At 43.3% G+C, this 12,641-nt stretch overlaps 1 protein-coding gene across 1 annotated transcript; it reads right to left on the bottom strand.

Moving 5' to 3' along the window:
* Nucleotides 1-10,840: 10,840 nt before the first annotated feature.
* On the bottom strand, nt 10,841-11,878 carry LOC141026058 (uncharacterized). The gene has a single exon (XM_073502011.1). The coding sequence runs from the start codon at nt 11,876-11,878 to the stop codon at nt 10,841-10,843; it is 1,038 nt and encodes a 345-aa protein (XP_073358112.1).
* Between the last annotated feature and the right edge of the window lie 763 nt (nt 11,879-12,641).

The following is a 12,641-nucleotide window of genomic DNA, read 5'->3' as shown; positions in this document are numbered from 1 at the left end:
ACTCTTCCTGTGAATCAGCCATTTGGGTGGGAGATCGAAAAATCTAGAGTGAAAACAAGGCCTTCGAGCAGACAGTGCTACCTGTCGAAGCAGATCTCTTGTTGGGTCCCGATAGCTCCTCAGAGATGGATTTAGAGACAGATGACAAGTCCTATTCCCCCACCGAGGTGTATGCTCTAACTTGGCACGGTTATACTGCTCATATCATGCATATGGTGTCTTGCATTGCATAGTTTAGACATCATATACATTATATTCAACACCATGTTCTTAGTTCAGACATCATATCTAATGCCCTTTGTTTAGCATATAAATCACATATGTGAATTAAATGATGTGATCCTGATTACTTAGATAACATGTAGGTGAATTATGTCATGCGATCCTATTTAGTTATTCATCATATCTTTGAATTATGTTATGCTATGCTATCCAGTTTAGATAGACATCATATATGTGAAATTATGTCATGCTATCCGTTTTAGTTAAACAATATACATGTCAACTATTTCATGTCCTGTTTTTTCCACACTATCTATTGCATCTGTCTCTCATGCAATGTCTGTACATTCAACTATGTTTCCTGTTTATCAGCCATTTGAATTGGAGCGGGTGATGCCAGCATCTAGCGGACTAAAAACACGGTCTTCAAATAAAACAGGCTACCTCTTGGTGGAGATAGCACTCCGGTTGTACATGCACGAGAACCAGCCCTACCACACATAACCCAAACTCTCGCAGATTGTACCCCTACTGCGATGGACAGAGAACCAGCTTCACCCAATCTAACCCCAACCCCAGCAGATAGTAACCCAGTTCCTGTTGACACAGCACCATCTCCACCACAGAGCTCCCAAACAAGAGCAGTTAGTAAGGCAGCTCCAGTGCCCAAAGGGCCAATACTACCACGGCGAACCCCAACTCCACCAGTTAGTATGCCTATTCCTGTGGAGGAAGCACAACCAGCTAGTCGTAGTTTAGCATCTATCGCATTTGATGTTGTTAAATCGTATGTGCGTATCTTCCCATCTTGGAAATATTATACTGAAGATGAAGGAAAATGCCAGTTGCAGGTGTTTGTCCAGGAGTTATGTGTAAGTCATGTTATTCATGGCAATTACTTTGCTTTGTCCCATACATCCTACCTCCATGATGGTTATAATACAACAAATTTTCCCATTTTTCTCTATAGAGAAGGACCAATTTGGAAACTCAGGATGAGGTAACCTGTGCTAATACCTCTGCTACCTTCAAGAATGCTTGGTGACAGTATCGGAATTACCTGAAGAAAACGTACTTCACCGGCAAAGAAACTCATCAAATTCCCTTACGTTCTCCTGAGACACATTTACTGGACGATGACTGGGAATGCCTTGTTCTGTACTGGTCCCGAACCAAGAATGTGGTAAGGTCTATGAGCTCATTTTCTATTTTTAAGTACTATATTGTTGCGTCTTACTGTACTCTGTTCATGTAGAACAAGTGCCTAAACCTGAAGAACAACTGTTCTAATTTAAGATTCCATTGCTATCATAGTTCAAAAAAGCGCTAGGTGTTAATTGTGTATTTTGCCACCGCCTTGTGCTTTACTGACCAAAGCGCATGCTTATGCGCAGTTATGCACAATGTGTTTTGCCAACGCCTAGAGCCTAGGCGCGCTTAAGCGCTCACTTAGGCGCGCCTTTTTTTAACTATGATTGCTATCATGCATACTGCTTTGCTCTTGTATCACTGTATTTACTCATACAAACTTATATTTAAATTGAAGGATCCAATCGAAACTCCAATGGCACAGCAGGTATGTTCACGCATGTTTCTTTAACATGCTTGCTCTTATCAATAGCTTTGTTGATTTCAATTTCAATTGTGTATACAGTTGACTTCTCATATCATGCACATTACTAGCATCACAACAGAGCCAATAGTGTTGTTGTACATGTAGACCCGTGGTACCCATCTGAAATCTTGTTGTGCCATGTAGTTTCCCACGCTTTGTATTCTTTCACTGCTGCTTTGTCTTGAACTGATATGATTTGACCGTGTCTCTATTTTGATTTGGCAAGACAATGCAGTGACCATAGGACATAGATATATGTTTGTTTGATGCTTTTATTATGTACTAGTACTTGGCAATAGAAGACTTGGTAGTTTAATCCTGTCCACCTTACTAATGAACTGGTTCACCGAAATGAGTTTCATATACTAGTACATGCTAAACCTGTTATGTGTCTGCTTGTTTCTTCTTTTAGAATGCTGACAGAATATTGGGGAAGAGTGCCTTATTAAGCAATGGTAAAGGAAGTAATGCAGATAAGGTTCAGGATAGTGACACATCCTTGTTGGTCTCCAACAAAGCTGATAAAACAGCTAAGGAAGACTATCTCGAAGACAGTGAGACAACCCCAAAGTCCTGTCTTGGTTTAGTGTTCGAGTTACTGGCCACTACTGCTTGCACAAGCTATTCAAACTCACTGTCTGAATCAGTTCAGTTTCTTGAGTCTCAACTACAAGCTGAAAGACATCGATCAGTTGTGCTGTGACAAGAAGCGGAAGGACTGCGGAAGTCCCTGGAGCATTCAGATGCATACTTTCTGGTGCAACAGCAAGCGTTGGAGGATCTTAGCGCCAAATGGGACAAAGCTAATAAGCTTGTTAAGCTTATTGCCAGCATGGTGGATACCCAGGATAACGTTTCTTGAGCTCTTCTGAAGTTGTTTCAGTTATGCCCTTGTTTTGCTGCCGCGTTTATTTGCACTGGTGGCCAATTTTGACGGCCAGTGTATGTAATATGCTGCTTTGTTCCCTATATTTGCACTGGTGGCAAACTTTGATGCCCAGTGGATGTAATATGTGTAATAGCGGTAATAGGCTAGCGTTAATTGCTTGCTTATTTATTTCCTTATTGTCTTGTTTAGTTGTTTGCTTGCAGTCACTGCAGTTCTTTTTCTGTGTTTTTCTAGTGGCCACAATAACCTATTTTTGGAAACTAGGCCAAAAGAATCATGGCAACACACGGACTGTTGTAACCATGGGCCTCCTGCGAGCCGTATGATCCATGGGCCTTCTACGGGCCATAGGATTCATTGGCCTTCTATACGGGCCGTAGGATCCATGGGCCTTCTACGGGCTATATGATCCATGGGCCTTTTATGGGTCGTAGGATCCATGGGCCTTCTACGGGGTTTATCATCATTTCGCCAATCATGGGCCTACTATTCGTGGACAATAACGGGCCGTTAATAGGCCGTATTTGATAACTATATGAAAACAACCCAACAGGTTTTTTTGACATGAAAACGGCCCGATGTATTAACGGGCCACAAACGGGCCGACTGTAACCACGGGCTGAATTTGGCCCACAAGCAGAAAATGACAGTAACGGGCCGTAAGTAACCGAATGCTGGAAATGAGCCCAAGAATAAATGGGCCCTGAGAAGGCCGAAAGTTAACATGGGCTGGAAACGGCCCAATGGAATAATGGGCCATTAATGGGTATGAAGTGATACACTATTCATTACGGGCCAGTTTCACCACGTGCCGTTAATGGGTAAAAAGTGATACACTGTTCATTACGGGCCAGTTTTACCACGGGCCGTTAATGGGCCGAGAGTTACAAAGGGCCTCATATGGGCCGAAAGACGTCATGGGCCATACATGGGCCGGAAGTTAAAAATGAGTTGGTATTATATTGGACGGCCCAGATGATGCTACTGGGCCTAATTCGGATAGGCCGTAAACGGGCCCTGGGTTAGCGGGATGTAAATGGGCTATATGCGAACATGCCGTTAAGAGGCTTGTCGTGGGCCGGCCTGCCACCCTTTTACCAAGTCAAACAGGCCGGCCTTTTCACAGGAATGGGCCTCTGTTGGGCCGTGCTACGTGTCGATGTATCATAGGCGCTTTGGGTCCAATGAGTGGATGACATCTGTCCCAACGGTGAGCCGACATGTGTTTCCTCCAGCAAATGATGATTTTACACGTGGAAAATCCCCATTGGTCGGGGCTGTTAACGGGTTATCGGATCCAAAACCGGACCCGATAGCTTAACGGCGTTCCGTTACGGTGGATGCCACGTGTCGGTCACCCTTGACGAAAGCACTTCTATGACGCGCGATTTATCGTCATGGAAGTGGACACTTCCGTGATGATAATTTTGGTAATGTCATGGAACACTTCTACGACAGCACATGTATGACTATCTTGATTCTGTCATAAATTTATTATGGATGTACATGCATGACAGAAAACGTGACCTACTGTGAGAAACACGTATCATCACGGAAGTGTATTTTTTTGTAGTGTATGAGCATAACGTATAATTCTAGGGTTGATAAAAGACAATAGGTTCCTACCTCAACAACTACTTCCCATATACACATGTTACCAATCCTACTCATGCAATGTTTGAGGGTTGAAACTAATGCATAAAAATTGGGTAATAAAGGGATATGATCAAAGTGTTACTTGCCTTGCTGACGATCGGAAAACCCTAGAGATCCGTAGTAGCAAGCTTCGCACTCCGTAAACTCTATCGTGGACAAACAATAGCATACATAAGCACTCAAGCATAAGATGCAGAGGTAAAACCAAAATAAAAGATCTAAACAGAAAGCATAAGCGAAGAACTTCGATTTGCAAAAAGAATCGATCAAATCGGAATTACGAAACTCAAACTACGATCAAAAGAAGTTCGAATTCAAATCTGCGTGAAACCAAATCTTAAATTTGCAAAATCATGTTCCAGTTGTTTATCTGAATAGAGGGGATCAAGACGAAGAATTTGGCGTTGGTTCCGTTGGATTTGGATAAGCGAGCAAAAAGTTGTGATGGTTTAAAGATCAGGGACTAATCTGTAAGAAAACTAATTGCGGATAGGTCACTGGCCGAACATAAAACTAAAAAGAAAAATCTAACAAATTAATGTTCGCTAACAGAACCTAATGAACGAAAACATTCACTAACAGATCTAAACGAACGAACGTTCACAAATTAAACTAACCTAATAAAATTAACCGATCTAAAAAAGAAAACCGAAACTTAAAAAAACCGGGGCGGGTTTTCGGCGGTTATACCGGTTCGCGAGAAAAACCGGTGGTGGATCACATCGGATTGGATCGGCGGCTCCGGCGGCGGCGCGGGCGACGGCGGCTGCATGGCGGGGTGGCGCGGCAGACGGCGTGGCGAACGACGGCGGCGGCGGCGCTTTCGGTGGCGGCGGCGACTGCTGCTGCTACTGCTGCGTGGGCGGCGGTGACGGCTTGATGAGGAGGACGGGGTGGCGGGGCGGCGGCTTATAAGGAGGTCGGGGGGTCCGACTTGGGGGAGGGGCGACAGGCGAGGCGGCGGCGGCTCGGACTCCGGCGGAGTCTGGCTCGGGCACGGCGGGGAAGGCGGTGGCACGCTGGGTCGGCTGGGCCTTCGGCCCAGTTCGGTCCGAAACCTTTTTTTTTAATAATTTCGCCATGAAGAAAAATCCAAGTAAAATAAAATAAAAATCCTAAAATTCCATAAACAATTTTCACCGTCCTCTCCTAATATTTAGGACAAAGTGAACATTTTTCTCGGCTAAATGCAATTTTTTAAAATGCACATTTTCCCTAATTTAAATGAATAAAATTTCAGATAAAATTCAAATAAAATATAATTTTATTTAAAATTAAATTTCCAACATTTCCTAGCTGTTTTGAAGAAGTCATATTATCTTCTCTCTTTTATTTCAATTGAAATAATTGGAAAATTAATTTGAATACAACCACTTTGATCCAAATTACTAATTGAGAAAAATTCAAAATTGGATTTTTGTGAAAACCTCCAACTCTCTCAATTGGTCCTTGAGTTGCTTAAGGCTACTAGGATCAAAATGTCCAAATAAACCAAATTCGAAAATGCACAAATCATGGATGCATATGATGACCTAATGATAACATCCAAATTGAAATTTGGGATGTTATAACAACCCACCTAGGCGTGCCTGGGCTCCTGGGCACGCCCTGGTGTGTTGTGCTCCCCTCGGAGCCCCCCTCTGGTACTTTGGCCCATCAGGTGTCTTCTGGGCCAAAAAAATTCTCCAAAAAGTTTCGCTGCGTTTGGAATCTGTTTGTACTGATTTTCTTTGAAGTAAAAAACAACAACTGGCAATGGGCACTATGTCAATAGGTTAGTCCCAGAAAATGATATAAAGTTGCTATAAAATGATTGTAAAACATCCAAAAATGATAATATAACAGCATGGAACAAGCAAAAATTATAGATACGCCGGAGACGTATCAGCAGCCTCCGACGACGACCACAACACAGCAACCAAGAGCAGTTGCACCGAACCGCATGCAAGGGGATGATAACCCACAAGTACATGGGATCGCAACAGTTTTTGAGGGTAGAGTATTCAACCCAAATTTATAGGTTCGACACAAGAGGAGCCAAAGAATATTTGAAGGTATTAGCAGCTGAGTTGTCAATTCAACCACACCTGGAGATTAATTATCTGCAGCAAAGTGATCAGTAGCAAAGTAGTTTGATAGTTTTGATAGTAGTAACAGTAGCAACAATAACAGTAATAGTGATAGTAGTAATTTTGTAGCAAGTGTAATAGTGATGATAGCAGCAGTAACTTAGCAGAAACAATATAGGATAAATTCATAGGCATTGGATCGGTGACTTGTTGGATGATATCCATCATGAGACAGTTATAACCTAGGGCGATACGACACTAGCTCCAGTTCGTCAATATAATGTAGGCATGTATTTCGTAAATAGTCATACATGCTTTATTAAAAGAACTTGCATGACATCTTTTGTCCTACCCTCCCGTGGCAGCGGGGTCCATATTGGAAACTAAGGGATATTAAGGCCTCCTTTTAATAGAGAACCGAAACAAAGCATTAACACATAGTGAATACATGAACTCCTCAAACTACGGTAATCACCGGAAGAAGTCCAGGTTATTGTCACTCCGGGGTTACCGGATCATAACATGTAGTAGGTGACTATAACTTGCAAGATCGGATCTAGAACATGGATATAATGGTGATAACATAAACGGTTCAGATGTGAGTTCATGGCACCCGGGCCCAAAGTGACAAGCATTAAGCATGGAAAAGTCATAGCAACATCAATCTTAGAACATAGTCGATACTAGGGATCAAGCCCTAACAAAACTAACTCGATTACATGATGAATCTCATCCAACTCCTCACTGACCAGCGATCCTACGAAGGAACTACTCACTCCCAGTGGGGAGCATCATCGAATTGGCGATGGAGAAGGGTTGGTGATGACGAAGAACGAAGACCCCCCTCTCCGGAGCCCCAAACGGACTCCAGATCTGCCCTCCCGAGGAAGAATAGGGCTTGGCTCTCGTGGATCGCGATAATTCTTTCTCCCTGATTTTTTCTCCAAAAATAGGATTTTATAGCATTGGAATCACTGTCTGCGAGGCCATCAGGTGGGGACAACCCAGCTAGGCGCGCCAGGAGAGGGGGCGCGCCATGGTGGGTTGTGCCCACCCATGTGCCCCTCTCCTGCAGGTCTTGGCTCCAGAAATTCTTATTATTGATATAAAAAATCCTCGCAAAGTTTCGTTCCATTCCGAGAACTTTTATTTCTGCACAAAAACAACACCATGGTAGTTCTGTTGAAAACAGCGTCAGTCCGGGGTTAGTTTCATTCAAATCATGCAAATTAGAGTCCAAAACAAGAGGAAAAGCGTTAGGAAAAGTAGATACGTTGGAGACGTATCAACTCCCCCAAGCTTAAACATTTGCTTCTCCTCAAGCAATTCAGTTGATAAACTGAAAGTGAAAAAGAAAAACTTTTATGAACTCTTTTGCTCTTGTTTGCATAAAATAGGCTTAAACAGCACCCGGGTTTTCAGCCACATTATAACTAACCATGCCGACAATAACTCTTAAAGATTATAATGATTCATATCAATGACATAATTAGCTAGCGAGCAATAATAAGGTATCTCAAATGGCAACACGTTGTCAAAATAACCATGATATATTATGACAATAGTGGTATCTCGCTAGCCCTTTCTGAGACCGCAAACCATAAATGCAGAGCACCTCCAAAGTTCAAGTAGCGACTAAACATATTATGACAAGTGGTATCTCGCTAGCCCTTTCTGAGACCGCAAACCATAAATGCAGAGCACCTCCAAAGTTCAAGTAGCGACTAAACATTGTAATTCATGGTAGAAAAGATCCAGTCATGATGCACCCAACATTAGCTACACACGATGCATAAATCATGACAGCTATGCTCTCAGGTTCTAGCACTTGTTTTAGAAGGTGATGACACAACATAAAAGTAAATAGATAGTCCCTTCGCAGAGGGAAGCAGTGATTTGCAGAGGTGCGAGAGCTCAATTTTTAAGACAGAGGTAAATGATATTTTGAGACATGCACCCTTCTCATTTACTTCACAACCATCAGTTATGAATATCTTCCATCCTAAGCACGCTAGTGGCGGTTCCCAAGTGATAAAAGTAAAGGTTTTAACTCCATTGGGAGTTTTTGTTTGATTGTTCGAGTGATTAACTCTTTTTGTATTTTGCAGTTTGGGACTGGGCATCCCTATTACCGCCCTTTTCTCGTGCGTTGGCGAGTGAATAAACACTCGACCAGGGAATAACCCGCTTAGGATGGAAGATACCGACCACCTCTATCGTTCCATGAATGATCCAGGCACACAAAACGGATATTTATTTAGAAGTTTTTAGAGGTGGCACATGCAAATTTACTTAGGACGGCAGGGTAATACCGCATATAGGTAGGTATGGTGGACTCATCTGGAATAACTTTGGGTTCAAGGTTTTTGATGTACAAGAAGAATTCCCACTTAGTACAGGCGAAGGCTAGCAATTAGATTGAGAAGCAGCCATCTAGAGAGCAACAACGGTCATAACCATGCATTATGCATAAGTAACATTGGACACTAGCATGAGTAGGATATGAACACCATGAACATAAATATCATAGAGGCTATGTTGGTTTTGATTCAACTACATGCATGAACATGTGCCAAGTCAAGCCACTCGAACATTCAGAGGAGGGTACCATATCATCATACTACATCACAATCATTTTAACTTAATGTTGATATCCAAGATAAATAATTATCACTCCCAGCTACTTATGCATGGCATGAGAAACTATAATCTCTAATCGTGATTGCAAACATGTTTAATCATAATGGGCTGAATCATGGATACTAGGACATATTTACACAAACAGAACAAGTCGAGTTCATACCCGTTTCTCTCTACCATGACCAGTTCATCGAATGTTGTCATTATTGCCTTTCACTTGCATGACCGAACGATATGAAAATAACAATAGTGAAAGAATGCCGTAGACTAAGCTGGAATCTGCAAAAAAATGATTCAACAGGAGAAGACAAGGTAAAATGTGCTCTTTATTAGTTCAACAAATATTCATATAAGAGCCACTCAACATTTTCATCGTGGTCTTCTTCTCGTCACAACTCAAATAAAAAGAAAAGAAATTTGGAAAAACACACTAAAATATTTTTGGAGTTTTTGTTTTTCTTGAACAAGCAAATAAAAGAGAAAAGCAAAAACGAAAAAAACTATTTTTACGGGAAAGCTACCAACAAGCAAAAGAAGAACAAGGAATTCTTTTTGGGTTTTCTTTTTAATATTACTACTAAGCATGCATAGAAAGTAAACTAGCTACAACTGATTTTTTTTGGTTTTTTCTAAAGTTTTTCAAACACACAAGAAGAAAGCAAGAAAATAAATCTAAGCATGGATGATACAATGAAAAAGTGTGAACACCGACTAACAAAACAAGTGGACATGAATGTAAAGTCGGTGGAAACACGTACTCCCCCAAGCTTAGGCTTTTGGCCTAACTTGGTAGTCGATCAGTAGCCTGGATAGTAGTCGGCGTGGTAGCTCACGGAGGCTCTCGGTGCGGACGCCTTGGCCTACCGTGCTGCCTCCACTGCTGCGTTGTGAGCTCGGGCCTCACTGTCAAGAACAAAATATCTTCCCTTTCTGTGATAGTCAAAAAGAGCAGGCGCATGCAAATATGTTTGCACAACAGACGATTGTTTAAACTATAGGCTGTATGTGAAGTTATCAATCTTTCCCTTAAGGATCTTATGGTCTTTTAAGGTGTTAAAATCTAAATACTGTGTAGGTAGGATAGGATCAAAGGGCAAAGGTGAAACACCCAACCCTCGTGCTAAACGTGTGGCATAAATTCCACCATAGAACCAGCCACCGTTAGCATTGTGCTGAAGTCTGCGTGCAACAATTGCTCCAAGGTTATAATTCCTTTCACCGGCGAGAGCAGTGTGTATGAGGCTCAAGTCTGGAGCACAAAGTGTACTACAGTCTTGCTTGCCTACTATGCATTTCCCGTTAAATAATGCAAAGTACTAAATTGCATGAAAATGAATGCTCTTTATTCTACCTTGTGTTACTCCCCTCCTTTCACCGTAACAAAGACTAGTCAAGAATGTTTCGAACTCAGCCTTTGGTGGTTCGCCAAGCGAACCCCAAGACGGGAGCTTGCAGTGGTAAGCAAAATTCTCTAGTGAAATGGTAAAAGGACTATCATAAAGCATAAAAGACACCCTAGACTCACGGGGGAAAAATTTAAATCCTTTGAGAAATGATTCAGTGAGAAGTTGGCGCTGGTCGCACTTATCTGAAAGGTAGGGACCGAGACCGGCATTGTGAACATATTGCTCAAATTCCTCCTTAATGCCCACATGCACCATATACTCATTGCAAGGCCATAAGCTGGTTTTGGTGGCGAAATCTCGTGTGGAACTTTCACTTTTTTGAGGGTCAAGCATAGCTTGTCTATTACTGGTGCCCAGGCAAATCGCCCAGAGCACATGCAGCCACGAAGGCTGGTACATCCGACTCCCACTGCACAGAGTGGTTTACATCACATAAACGACCAAACTTAGCAAGTTCGTCAGCTACAGAGTTCGCATGCCGCTTACAAAACGTTATTTCATGGTGTGAAAACCACAGCTTGAGTTGGAGCTTTGTGTCTTCAATGATCGCCGAGTACGCAGAGGAGTCTACCTTCCGCAAATCCATGGCATCCGCTAGCAGTTGGGAATCGGTCTCGAATATAACTCGCAACATACCCATGTCCGCAGCAAAGGAGACAACTTCAGCCATAGCGTGGACTTCGGCAGCGAAAGCGTCAGCGATGTACTCCTTCCGTCCTGCTCTTGCACATAGGACAGTGTCGTCTGCGTCTCTCGCCACCAAGACCCATCCTGCATGTGACTCACCTGGCACGTGCAATCCGCCGAGGTTGAATTTGATCTTGTCGCTCGGAGGATACTTCCAGGATGTTCTGTCTGGACTCGCCACTCCTTGTGCATAGACTTGGTGGTACTCTAATGCGCAGCATCTCGCCTGTCTCACCACGTCCGCAGCCGTGTCCGCTAACTCTCCTTCCCTCACTTTATTCTGGTTGCTCCACCAAAGCCACCAGAATGTCAGAATTAGGATGCACTTTTTCTCATCTAGCCCCCAAAGGAAGTCAAACATCACATGCACAGACGTGATCCGCTCCAGCGCCATTCTTTCTTTCTCCAATGAGAGATCCCTCCATACTTCCTTCACTAGCTTACACTTGACAAACAAGTGTACCCCGTCTTCCTCTACTCGTCCATAGAATAGACACAATTTGTCCTCGACTTGCACCCCTCTTCGCACAAGGTTTGTCCGCAAAGCCAGCGACTCATGCTTTGTCTGCCATGCAAACATGTGAATATTCCTGGGACAAGGTAACTTCCACAACCTCTTCCATGAGTCATCACTGCACATGTCAAGGTTCCCCGGTAGACCCGTGCTGCTGCTCGCATTGCCATCATGTTCCATTTTCTCCAACTAGACGTGTAGCTTGTATGCACTCTTGACTGTGCGTACTCCTTTTGGTTCAAATTGCCAGGCAATGAAGTCTTCAACACCTTCACGCAATGGGATCTGCAGGATCGTAGCTGCATCAACAGGCTAAAAGGTCTCACGGACGAGTTGCTCATCCCAACCTCCGGTTATGGGGCTGATCAGGTCGCAGACATGTTGAAGCAAGCAGGCCCCTCTAGGTGTTACAACCTTCCTCGACCCGGCCTAGGCAGCCAAGGGTCGGACCAGATCCGCACCTGAGTGCCATCCCCAACTCGCCAAATGTATCCTTCTTTGAAAGTTGCAAACCATGAAGGAGGCTTCTCCAAGAATAAGAAATACCATCCTTTACCACAGCATCTAGAACATGGGTGTGGGGGAAATACCGAGCCTTCAGGATCTGTGCACAAAGGGACTCCAGGTTTTGGATCAACCTCCAAATCTGCCTTGACAGCATAGCTATGTTGAAACTATGCATATCCCTAAACCCGAGCCCCCCTGAGCTTTTGACATCGTTAGCTTGTCCCAACTGATCCAGTGTAGAGTGTTCTCCTTTTCTTGCTGACTCCACCAATACATTCCCATAAGCGAGCTCAACTCCTAGCAAAATGACTTGGTCAGATAGAAGCATGACATGGCGAATGTTGGGATGGCCTGCGCAACTGCTTTCACCAGGGTCTCCTTCCCCATTTTCACTATCAACCTCTCCTGCCAGCCATAAACCTTCCCCGCCATTGAG

The sequence above is a fragment of the Aegilops tauschii genome, chromosome 6, assembly GCF_002575655.3.
Source record: "Aegilops tauschii subsp. strangulata cultivar AL8/78 chromosome 6, Aet v6.0, whole genome shotgun sequence".
NCBI lineage: Eukaryota > Viridiplantae > Streptophyta > Magnoliopsida > Poales > Poaceae > Aegilops > Aegilops tauschii.
Note: the sequence above shows the minus strand (reverse complement) of the source record. Positions and strands in the feature narration are given on the sequence as shown.